This window comes from Entelurus aequoreus, linkage group LG07 (assembly GCF_033978785.1).
Source record: "Entelurus aequoreus isolate RoL-2023_Sb linkage group LG07, RoL_Eaeq_v1.1, whole genome shotgun sequence".
In the NCBI taxonomy this organism is placed as follows: Eukaryota; Metazoa; Chordata; class Actinopteri; order Syngnathiformes; family Syngnathidae; genus Entelurus; species Entelurus aequoreus.
Genome location: NC_084737.1, coordinates 14,240,892 through 14,253,391, shown reverse-complemented (window position 1 = coordinate 14,253,391; position 12,500 = coordinate 14,240,892). Strand labels below are relative to the sequence as shown.

At 38.4% G+C, this 12,500-nt stretch overlaps 1 protein-coding gene across 1 annotated transcript in view; it reads left to right on the top strand.

Moving 5' to 3' along the window:
* Nucleotides 1-12,500, top strand: part of LOC133653254 (collagen alpha-1(XXVIII) chain-like) — a 96,178-nt gene that overhangs the window by 74,761 nt on the left and 8,917 nt on the right. The window contains exons 33-35 of the mRNA XM_062052335.1: nt 4,771-5,328; nt 11,933-12,105; nt 12,176-12,329. Coding sequence (XP_061908319.1) covers nt 4,771-5,328; nt 11,933-12,105; nt 12,176-12,329 — 885 coding nt within the window. The remainder of the gene's footprint in view (nt 1-4,770; nt 5,329-11,932; nt 12,106-12,175; nt 12,330-12,500) is intronic.

The following is a 12,500-nucleotide window of genomic DNA, read 5'->3' as shown; positions in this document are numbered from 1 at the left end:
CTAAAGTTAATGATTATTTGCAAAAAAAAGTTATTAGTTTGAACATCAAATATGTTGTCTTTGTAGCATATTCAACTGAATATGGGTTGAAAATTATTTGCAAATCATTGTATTCCGTTTATATTTACATCTAACACAATTTCCCAGCTCATATGGAAACAGGGTTTGTAAATGGAAAAACTGTCCCAGTGTTTTTTCATGGTAAAATTCAGGTAAATGAGCTACCAGTTTGTTTGTTTTTATAGTAAAATCTATAGTCGTCGTTTTTACAGGGCATTGCTGTAAATGAAAAAACGGTAGTTCTGTTTTATAGTAACATTTTATTTTTCTACCGTAAAATCTGAAGTTGTTTTTACAGTACATTACTGTAAATGGAAAAAATGTATCAGTGTTTTTCATGGTAAAATTCAGGCAAATGAGCGGCCAGTTTTTGTTACCGTAAAATCTACAGACGTCATTTTTACAGTACATTACTGTAAATGGAAAAACTGTATCTGTAAAAACGACGTCTGTAGATGTTGTTATTTTTACTGTAATCTTTTGCCATTTTTTTAACCATAAAAGCTACAGTCGTTTTTACAGTGCATTACTGTAAATGTAAAACCGGTAGTTCTGTTTTACAGTAAAATTCAGGCATCTGAGCTGTCTTTTTTTACTATAAAATCTGTAGTCGTTTTTACAGTACATTACTGTAGCTGGAAAAACTATCATTGTTTTTTTTTAATGGTAAAATTCAGGCAAATGAGCTGCCAGTTTTTTACCGTTAAAATCTACAGTCGCCGTTTTTACAGGGCATTACTGTAAATGGAATAACAATAGCGTTGTAATTTTAGTGGTAAAATTCTGACGATGGAGCTTTTCTGCCAGTTTAACCGTAAAATCATTTTTACAGAACTTTACTATAAATGAAAAAACGGTGTAGCTGTTATTTTTACAGTAAAATTCTGGCGACTCATCAGCCAGTTTTAACTGTTGTTTTTACAGCGTATTAGAAAAACTGTACCACTTATTTTTACAGTAAAAATTTGCCGCCTGAGATGCATTTTTTTTTTTACTTCAAAATCTACAGACTTAGTTTTTACAGTGCATTACTGTAAATGAAAAAAATAGTTACGTTGTTTATTTAACGTAACATTCTGGCGTCTGCAGTTGTTTTGTTTTACCATAAAATAAGTTAACACTGTTTTTGCAGTGAATTATTGTAAATGGGAAAACAGTACCGTTTTTACTTTAGTTTTTTACAGTGCATTAATAATAAAAGAAAAACGGTACCAGTTATTTTTATTGTAACCTTTTGCCATTTTTTAACCCTAAAAGTTACAGTCGTTTTTACAGTGCATTACTGTAAATGGGAAAACAGTAGTTCTGTTTTATAGTAAAATTGTTTGTTTTTTTACCATAAAATCTGTAGTCTTTTTTACAGTACATTAATGTAAATGGAAAAACTGTATCAGTGTGGTAAAATTCAGGCAAATAAGCTGCCAGTTTTTTACTGTCAAAATCTACAGGCGTCATTTTTACAGGGCATTACTGGAAATGGAATAACAGTAGCATTGCAATTTTAGTGGTAAAATTCTGCAACCTTTTGCCATTTTTTAACCATAAAAGTTAGTTGTTTTTACTGTGCTGTGAATGGAAAACAGGTAGTTCTGTTATTTTACAGTAAAATATGGAACTGTCAGTTCTTTTTATGGTAAAATAAAAAGATTGGTCGTTGTTTTCACAGTGTGCTATTGTTAATGATAAAAGCGGTAAAATTCTGTCCACCACAGAACTTTTCTCCAGAAGGTCTTATCTTTGTCCCTGAAACAAAAATTGAGCTGTTTGGCCACAATACCCAGCAATATGTTTGGAGGAGAAAAGGTGAGGCCTTTAATCCCAGGAACACCATTCCGACCGTCAAGCATGGTGGTGGTAGTATGTTCTGGGCCTGTTTTGCTGCCATTACAGAGACTAAATGGGACAATGAAAAACTTAAACTTCCTTTTTATTGTCATTCAAATTTGAACTTTACAGTACAGATAAGAACGAAATTTCGTTGCATTAGCTCATGGTAGTGCAGGATAAAAAAGCAATAAGGTGCATATATAAATAAATAAATAGATTACTGTACAGATAAATATATTGCACTTTTTTGTATGCATCCACGTTTATGGATGTATGTTATATTGTCTTTTTTTATTCCAGCGAGTTAATCCATTTTGGAGGGAATTGAGGGGATAATTATGATGCGTTCAAGAGTCTTACGTACTGAGGGAAGAAGCTGTTACATTATTTGTAGGTTCTGCTACGGAGGCTGCGGAACCTCTTTAGGAGGATTACCTCCAAATTCTTCAGGACAACCTAAAATCATCAGGCCGGAGGTTGGGTCTTGGGCTCAGTTGAGTGTTCTGTCACGCCAATTTTCTTCCCATTTCAAAAACCTTCCTATCCCCCATTTACTTCCGGGGTCATTTCCTCTTACGTCATTTCCTCTTACTTACGTCATTTCCTCTTACGTCATTGACAGCGATCGATAGAATCCAAATCTCCTGAAAATGGTGGTGTCACTGAATGATATTTGTCTTTATCTTTCCCAGGGGACTTATGTCAAACACCAGCAGGCTTCGAAACATTTCAAGCGTAGTGTTAGGGCTGCTGCTGCGAACTTCTGTCTTCGTGGTAACGTGCAAAAAATATTAATTAATATATAATACTGTTAAATGTCTGTACTTTAAATCAACATTATTGTTGAAACCATTTCACTAATATTAATTCATATATAATAATGTTAAATGTCATCTGACTTCACTGAGGTACATATGTGCACATAAATGTCATTTTAATTTAGTTCACTTACACAGTGAACTAAAAAAAACTGAATTTAACTAATGAATTTAGTTTTAATAAAGTTTGATAATGTTGATTGATAATGAATGAACTTATTGTACACTGTTATTAATTCCCGCATATGTCCACGAGTCAAATGTGCAGTCAGGAATATCCTCAAGTTAATTTGTCCGATTAATACTTGTCCGATTAATACAGACGTTTTGTTAACGCTATATTACAAAAAAAACAGCGACGGGCAGTCAAAGCCGAAGTGCTATCGATCGCTGTCAATGACGTAAGAGGAAATGACGTAAGTAAGAGGAAATGACGTAAGAGGAAATGACCCCGGAAGTAAATGGGGGATAGGAAGGTTTTTGTAATGGGAAGAAAATTGGCGTGACAGTTCCAACAGGACAATGACTCCAAACACACATCAAAGGGGTAAAGGAATGGCTAAATCAGGCCAGAATTAAGGTTTTAGAATGGCCTTCCCAAAGTCCTGACTTGAACGTGTGGACAATGCTAAAGAAACAAGTCCATGTCAGAAAAGCAACACATTTAGCTGAACTGCACCAATTTTGTCAAGAGGAGTGGTCAAAAATTCAACCAGAAGCTTGTGGATGGCTTCTAAAAGCACCTTATTGCAGTGAAACTTGCCAACGGACATGTAACCAAATATTAACATTGCTGTATGTCAGGGCCGGCCCGTGGCATAGGCCGTATAGGCAAATGCTAAGGGCGCCGTCCATCAGGGGGCGCCACGCCAGTGCCACAAATGTTGGAGAGAGAAAAAAAAAAAAAAAAGTTGGTACTATTATTTCTAAATACAAAAAATAATCCCACGTTAATTAAAATGCAAAGTATAGCCTATTTAATAAAAATATTATTTGTTACAACATTACGCCCCCTCTCCCCCCGCACGGTGCGCTCCCTCCCTTCCCGTATCATGACAGTTTATGGACGTCACCGCATCAAAAAATCAACACAAGATGTCAAAACGGCCAAAACTGTCAGGTGCCCAGGGAAGAAAAAATAGAAAAGAAGAGGAGGAGAAACGAGAAAAAGACAGAGGTAGCAGGGAGGTAACGTTAGCCTACATGAAATTATTTGTCTGTTACAGAATGTGATAGTAACCTGGCTTTTTAGCATTAAGCTAATGTTACAGGATTCGGCAATTGCTAATCAATAAATAGCTAGTTCTGTTTTAACGTCGGGTTAATATTGTGGAGGGGGCTAAATTGTTATGGAAAATAATAATGTAACGTTAGGTAATTACAGTACTCCCACCTTACATTCCTCAGGGACATTTGTATTAGATCTTTTCAGCAGGTGTTTTCTGTTTACATTGTTATTGCCTTCTGGTTAGCTAATGTTTGCCCTGCAGGTAATAGTCACTTCTCCACCCCTTTATATATTAGGTATAGTTGTAAGCCTAGTTGTTAAAGTGCACATCATTAATGTTAATTAAGCAATATCACATGAGAGGGAATGCTGTTTTTTAATTTGAGCACTGCTGTGATTCGGTTAAAGATAATCATAACATAACATTCTCATATAATATGTTAATTTGCTTTCTTTAAGTAAAAAAAAAAGGTCAAAGACAAAGCTATTCGGTTTCTTGTGAGTATGTACACTTCACTGCCGATGTGGGGGGGCGGCACCTAAAATCTTGCCTAGGGCGCCAGATTGGTTAGGGCCAGGCCTGCTGTATGTATACTTTTGACCCAGTAGATTTGGTCACATTTTCAGTAGACCCATAATAAATTCATAAAAGAACCAAACTTCATGAATGTTTTTTGTGACCAACAAGTATGTGCTCCAAAATCACAAACAAATAAGAGTTGTAGAAATTAATGGAAACTCAAGACAGCCATGACATTATGTTCTTTACAAGTGTATGTAAACTTTTGATCGTGGCTGTATGTAAAGCAAAGTGTAAGATGCCTGTTGTGGTTCCAGGGTGTGGGGTAAAGTGTAAGGAGAGGCCCACGGAGCTGGTGTTTGTCATCGACAGCTCAGAGAGCGTCGGTCCGGACAACTTTGAGATCATCAAAGACTTTGTCGCCGCCCTGGTGGACAGAGTCACGGTGGGCCGCAACGCCACCCGCATCGGCCTGGTGCTGTACAGCCTGGAGGTGAAGCTGGTGTTCAACCTGGCCCGCTACGTGAACAAACAGGACATCAAGCAGGCGGTCAGGAACATCCCCTACATGGGCGAGGGCACCTACACGGGCACGGCCATCCGCAAAGCCACCCAGGAGGCCTTCTACAGCTCGCGCCTGGGCGTGGGCAAAGTGGCCATCGTGATTACCGACGGACAGGCGGACAAGCGGGAGCCGGTGAAGGTGGACATCGCCGTGCGGGAAGCCCACGCCGCCAACATCGAGATGTTTGCCCTCGGTATCGTCAACACTTCGGACCCCACGCAGGCAGAGTTCCTCCGAGAGCTCAATCTGATCGCGTCCGACCCCGACGCCGAGCACATGTTCCTCATCGATGACTTCAACACCTTGCCAGGTAAAAAACCTCCAATTTATTCTCACGATTATTTCTGGAAAATGAGGAAGGTCAATCAGGGAGTTGACAAAAACCCAGGTCGAAAGTTGATTGTCCCCGAGCAGCTTCCAAAGGCTGAAATCATGATTACCCCAGCACCACATAAATAACTACACTGTAAAAAAAAAATTCCTATTTTTATGGTTAATTTACTCTAAATTTCTACTGTAATTTTTCTAATTTAAAAAAAAAATAAAACTGTAGAATTGAAGACATTATATGTAAATAAACAATCCGCCTGTTATTTTAAGTAATATGCAAGTAATAACAAACTATGTATATTTCTAATTTTTTTACAGAAAAATACCAAATTAATTATACATAGCATTTTCTGTTTTCTTAAAGGCCTACTGAAATGAATTTTTTTTTATTGAAGCGGGAATAGCAGATCCATTCTGTGTCATACTTGATCATTTCGCGATATTGCCATATTTTTGCTGAAAGGATTTAGTAGAGAAAATCGACGATAAAGTTCGCAACTTTTGCTCGCTGATAAAAAAAAAGCCTTGCCTGTACCGGAAGTAGCGTGACGTCAAATAAAGGTAATATTCCTCACAATTTTCCTTTGTTTACAATGGAGCGAGAGAGATTCGGAGCGACGATTACCTCATTAATTTGAGCGAGGATGAAAGATTTGTGGATGAGGAACGTTAGAGTGAACAACTAGAGGCAGTGCAGGACGTATCTTTTTTCGCTCTGACCGTAACTTAGGTACAAGCTGGCTCATTGGATTCCACACTCTCCCCTTTTTCTATTGTGGATCACAGATTTGTATTTTAAACCACCTCGGATACTATATCCTCTTGAAAATGAGAGTCGAGCACGCAAAATGGACATTCACAGTGACTTTTATCTCCACGACAATACATCGGTGACACACTTAGCTACTGAGCTAACGTGATAGCATTGTTCTCAAATGCAGATAGAAACAAAATACATAAATCCCTGACTGGAAGGATAGACAGAAGATCAACAATACTATTAAACCATGGACATGTAACTACACGGTTAATAATTCTCAGCCTGGTAAAGCTTAACAATGCTGTTGCTAACGACGCTAAGGCTAACTTAGCAACTTAGCAACCGGACCTCACAGAGCTATGATAAAAACATTAGCGCTCCACCTACGCCAGCCAGCCCTCGTCTGCTCATCAACAGCCGTGCTCACCTGCGTTCCAGCGATCGACGGCGCGACGAAGGTCTTCATCCGTGGGTTTGGCGGCTGGCCTCGGCTAGGCGTCTGCTATCCAAGTAAGTAGTCCTTGTTGTGTTGCTACAGCCAGCCGCTAATACACCGATCCCACCTACAACATTCTTCTTTGCAGCCTCCATTGTTCATTAAACAAATTGCAAAAGATTCACCAACACAGATGTCCAGAATACTGTGGAATTATGAAATGAAAACAGAGCTTGTTGTATAGGATTCTCCGGGCTCCGAATACTTCCCTTGCACTCGTGACGTCACACGCATACGATAGCATAATAAAACGTTTTTAACCGGAAGTGTGGCGGGAAATTTAAAATTGCACTTTGTATATATCTAGTTTATATATCAATGATGAAATCTTAACATTGCAACACATGCCAATACGGCCGGGTTAGATTAGTAAAGTGCAATTTTAAATTTCCCGCAAAATATCCTGCTGAAAACGTCTCGGTATGATGACGTTTGCGCGTGACGTCACGGATTGCAGCGGACATTTTGGGACACCGTTGTGGCCAGCTATTAAGTCGTCTGTTTTCATCGCAAAATTCCACAGTATTCTGGACATCTGTGTTGGTGAATCTTTTGCAATTTGTTCAATGAACAATGGAGATAGCAAAGAAGAAAGCTGCGGGTGGGAAGCGGTGTATTAGCGGAAGGCTGCAGCAACACAAACACGTAGCCGGTGTTTCATTGTTTACATTCCCGAACGATGACATTCAAGCTTTACCATTGGCTCGTGGAGAACTGGGACAACAGACACTCTTACCAGGAGGACTTTGAGTTGGATACACGGTACCGTGAGTACGCAGCTATGGCTTCCAAACATTTGATCGCTTGCCCGTACGTGCGTGCCGCTATGTGCATGTCACGTACGTAACTTTGGGGAAATATATGTGCTGTATGAACTTTGCGGAGGTGAACGGTACTTTGGGCTGTGGGATTGAGTGTGTTGTGCGGGTGTTTGAGTTGTATTGGCGGGTTATATGGACGGGAGGGTGGAAGTGTTTGTTATGCGGGATTAATTTGTGGCATATTAAATATAAGCCTGGTTGTGTTGTGGCTAATAGAGTATATATACGTCTTGTGTTTATTTACTGTTTTAGTCATTCCCAGCTGCATATCAGGTCCCACCCGCCTCTCACAGCATCTTCCCTATCTGAATCGCTTCCACTGCCCTCTAGTCCTTCACTCTCACTTTCCTCATCCACAAATCTTTCATCCTCTCTCAAATTAATGGGGAAATCGTCGCTTTCTCGGTCCGAATAGCTCTCGCTGCTGGTGGCCATGATTGTAAACAATGTGCAGATGTGAGGAGCTCCACAACCTGCGACGTCACGCTACTTCCGGTACAGGCAAGGCTTTTTTTTTATCAGCGACCAAAAGTTGCGAACTTTATCGTCGATGTTCTCTACTAAATCCTTTCAGCAAAAATATGGCAATATCACGAAATGATCAAGTGTGACACATAGAATGGATCTGCTATCCCCGTTTAAATAAGAAAATCTCATTTCAGTTGGCCTTTAAATTACTTTCAAATTCATGTAAAATTACAGTAATTATCTTTCATTAAATATGTACCTTGTTATATAAAAGTATATGTCCATACTAACAATCTAACAGTTTTATATGTAATTTTAAGGTAAATCTTATTTTTTTAATATTTATGTGTATTTTTACATTCAAGTTGAAAAATATATGTAGCCTGTTATATAAAGGTTTATGCTCATACTAACAATTTAACATTTTTCTCTGTAATATGATGGTAATTATCTTCAATTAAATATGTAGCTTGTTATATTAAAGTGTACATCCATACTAACAATCCTAACAGTTTTATATGTAATTTTAGGGTAAATCTGAGGTTTTTTTTAGTTTGTGTATTTTTACATTCAAATCTGTAATTAAATATGTAGCTTATGTATAATTATCCAACATCTTTGTCAATCTGCATGATTTTGTCCACTTTTTTTCATGAATATGCCAAAGTTTAGCGTATGAAACAATTTTAACATCATTAAAACATACATTTAAAAACCATACCGCGACTGAGTTTCGAACCCAAGACCTTTTGCTTGATAAAGCAATTACTAATGACGGCCGCCACTAATCAGTGACGGAGCATGACGCAGCCAGGAATATTTTTGGGGTAAAAATGTACATGAAGTATGAGGGACCCCGAGGGACATTATTCAGAATGACCACTACTGAAATGCGCTCACATAAACTGGAAAAATGATTCTCTCACACACACTACTGAAATCTTCTTATACACACTACTGATTTTTTTCTCTCATGCACACTACTGAAATCCTCTCATACACACTACTGATTTTTTTCTCTATAAACACTACTGAAATCCTCTCATACACACTACTGATTTTTTTTCTCTCATACACACTACTGAAATCCTCCTATACACACTATTTAAATCCTCTCATACACTCTACTGATTTTTCTCTCTCTCATTACACTACTGAAATCCTCTTACACACACAACTGAAATCCTCTCATAAACACTACTGATTTTTTTCCTTCTATACGCACTACTGAAATCCTGATACACACTACTGATTTGTTTTCTCTCATACACACTACTGAAATCCTCTCATACACACTACATATTTTTTTTCTCTCAAACACACTACTGAAATCCTCTCATACATAATACTTAAATCCTCTCATATACTACTGATTTTTTATCTCTCAGACACACTACTGAAATTCTCTTACACACTACTGAAATCCTCTCATACACACTACTTAAATCCTCAAATACACACTGCTTAAATCCTCTCATTCACACTACTGAAAACTTTTCATACACACTACTGAAATCCTCTAATACACACTACTTAAATCCTCTCATTCACACTACTGAAAACTTTTCATACACACTACTGAAATCCTCTCACACACACTACTTAAATAAAAAGGTTTCTCATAGTCATTCACATTGACGTCCCACTGGGGTGAGTTTTCCTTGGCCGTATGTGGGCTTTGTACCGAGGATGTCGTTGTGGCTTGTACAGCCCTTTGAGACACTTGTGATTTAGGGCTATATAAATAAACATTGATTGATTGATTGATTCACACTACTGAAAACCTTTCATACACACTACTGAAAACCTTTCACACACACTACTGAGTTGTTATTCTCTGAAACACAATCACAAACACTACTGAAAGTCTCTCACACACTACTGAAATTCTCTCACACACTACTTACATTATTTTCAGTAGTGTGTATGAAATCATTTAATTTGTGTATATGTAAGGATTCCAGTAGTGTGTATGAGAGAAACAAATTCAGAAGTGCGTATTAAAGGTTTTTAGTGTCTATGAGATTTTACAAAAAATACTACTCACTACTTGAAAGGATATCAATACTGTGTGTGAAAGGATTTCAGTAGAGTGAATGAGAGAAAAAAAAATCAGTAGTGTGTATGAGAGGATTTCAGTGGTGTCAATGAAAGGATTTCAGTAGTGTGTGAGATAGGGCTGGGCGATATATCAATATACTCGATATATCGCGGGTTTGTCTCTGTGCGATATAGAAAATGACTATATTGTGATATTCGAGTATACGTTCTCATGCAGTTGCTTTTAGCTGCGGGCATTACACTGCATGCATTTCCCACTCTTTCTTGTCTCTCCTTCTCACAGAGACGTAAACCAAGCGCACTTTCTTACACACGGAGCAGAGAGGTAGCGACATGGTAACGTTAGCTGTGATGCTAACGGTGAGGTGCGGGTGGTAATACGAGAGAGAGAAGGTGCGAATCTGGTAACAAATGGAGGAAGAATTAATTCCCAAGAAAAACAGCACAGGGTGCATCGTCCGGCGGTGGTTTGGCTTCAAGCGGGAATATGTTCAACATTTATGCGGCAAAAGCGTTGCTACAAAAAGTAGCAGCACTGCTAATGTAGCATCATTTGAAAAGTCACCCGCTAGAGAATGAGGAGTGCTTGAAACTCCGCATGTCAACATCTCCGGCCGGTGCCACACCAACAAAATGCCGAAGCAACTAATTCCAGATCAACACCGTATGAAAAAAAAAGTCAACAACAGAAGGAGGTGATGTCTGCAGGAACCTATTATGGAGCTCATTTTTATTTGACAGTTATTTAGACTTAGAGACTTAGACTTCCTTTTTATTGTCATTCAAATTTGAACTTTACAGCACAGATAAGAACGAAATTGTGTTACATAAACTCATGGTAGTGCAGGATAAAAAAGCAATAAGGTGCATATATAAATAAATAAATATATATAAATAATATATAAATATATATATAAAATAAATAAATATATATAAATAAATAAATATATATAAATAATACATAAATATATATATATATATATATATATATAATAAATAAATATATATAAATATATATAAATAAATAAATAGATTACTGTACAGATAAATATATTGCACTTTTCCACATGCGTCCACGTTTATGGATGTATGTTATATTGTCTTTTTTATTCCAGCGAGTTAATCCATTTTGGGGGGAATTGAGGGGATAATTTAATTATGATGCGTTCAAGAGTCTTACGGCTTGAGGGAAGAAGCTGTTACAGAACCTGGAACACACACACAAGATATTGAAATATCTTGTGTGATTTGGAGGAAATGGGGGGTGAGAAAAAAAAATCAGTCTAAGCCTGGGCCCCTGGAGAGGGGGTTTAGACTGAGGCCAAGGAAAAAAAAAACTCATAGCCATAGCACACATAAACAATTGTGTAAGAGGGAAACATAAAAGAACACAAAGGACATTAAAAGAGCAGAGCTGATGCAACCAGCCACTTCTACACACAGCTACAAAAGAATAACAAAACATTAAAAAAAACATATTCACTTCGCCATTGTCTGCTGGGGTGGGGGGAGCATGGTCAGAGACAGGAGCAGACCCAACAAAGCAACCAAGAGAGCCAGACTCCACCCTCGGCCGCCCACCAACTCTTGGCCAGTGTCCAGTCCGCATGGATGAGCGAGGATGTGTCCAAGGAGACCGATAATAAGAATAGAATAAAGAATTTAAAAATATATATAATTAGTGGTATAAATAATTGAGTGCTTAACTCATCCTTATTTGGAGCATCAGCTTTTCTTTCAAAGAGAAGTAAATAATCCCAAAATAAGTATGCATCATTTTCCCCCCTGTTGTGTAATTGCACTGAATGTGACCCAGGATTGAAAGAAGATCTTTCTAGGCTCAAAATGTATCCCTAAACATGAATATTCATCAAGCAGTGCCGCTGAAATGACTGAAAGTGACTGGACTTCAACTTCGATCACGAAGGTTGCACATTCACATCAGGTTGTTTTTTTTTTGTCGCTTTCTCTGTGTCAGCTCTGGAATCCAAGTTGGTCAGCCGGTTCTGCGAGGACGAGAACGGAGCCCTGATATATAACAGGATCACCAACGGAAACAACGGTGACAATGGGAGGTATGCCATAGGCAGCTATGGGTACCAGCCTGCCGTTGAGCAGAACCCCAGCCAGAGAGGACCCAGTAAAGGACAGGTATGGACGTGCAAATGTGGGCAGTAAATTCAGGCGGAGAACTGATGAACTCTAATGAACTTGTCTTCAGCAAGGGTACGCGGAGACCACGCAATGGGGGACTGAACGCGGGGACACTTTTAACCGCGTCAACACAGACTTGCAGCCTTCCTCCAGAGAAGTGTCCGTCCCATCTTCTACTGTCAATGTAACATCTGGCCAGTCCAGGCCTTCCCTTCCCAAAGGTAGACAAGACTCTGCTAATGCGCTTCCAGAATATACTTACATAATAGTACATCAAGTAATATATCATATATAACAGTGATTCTCAAACTGTGGTAGCAGTAGTGAGTAGTACGTGGGCTTCATCTAGGGTTACGCCGAATAATCAATTAAATATTTACACACGGTGTTAC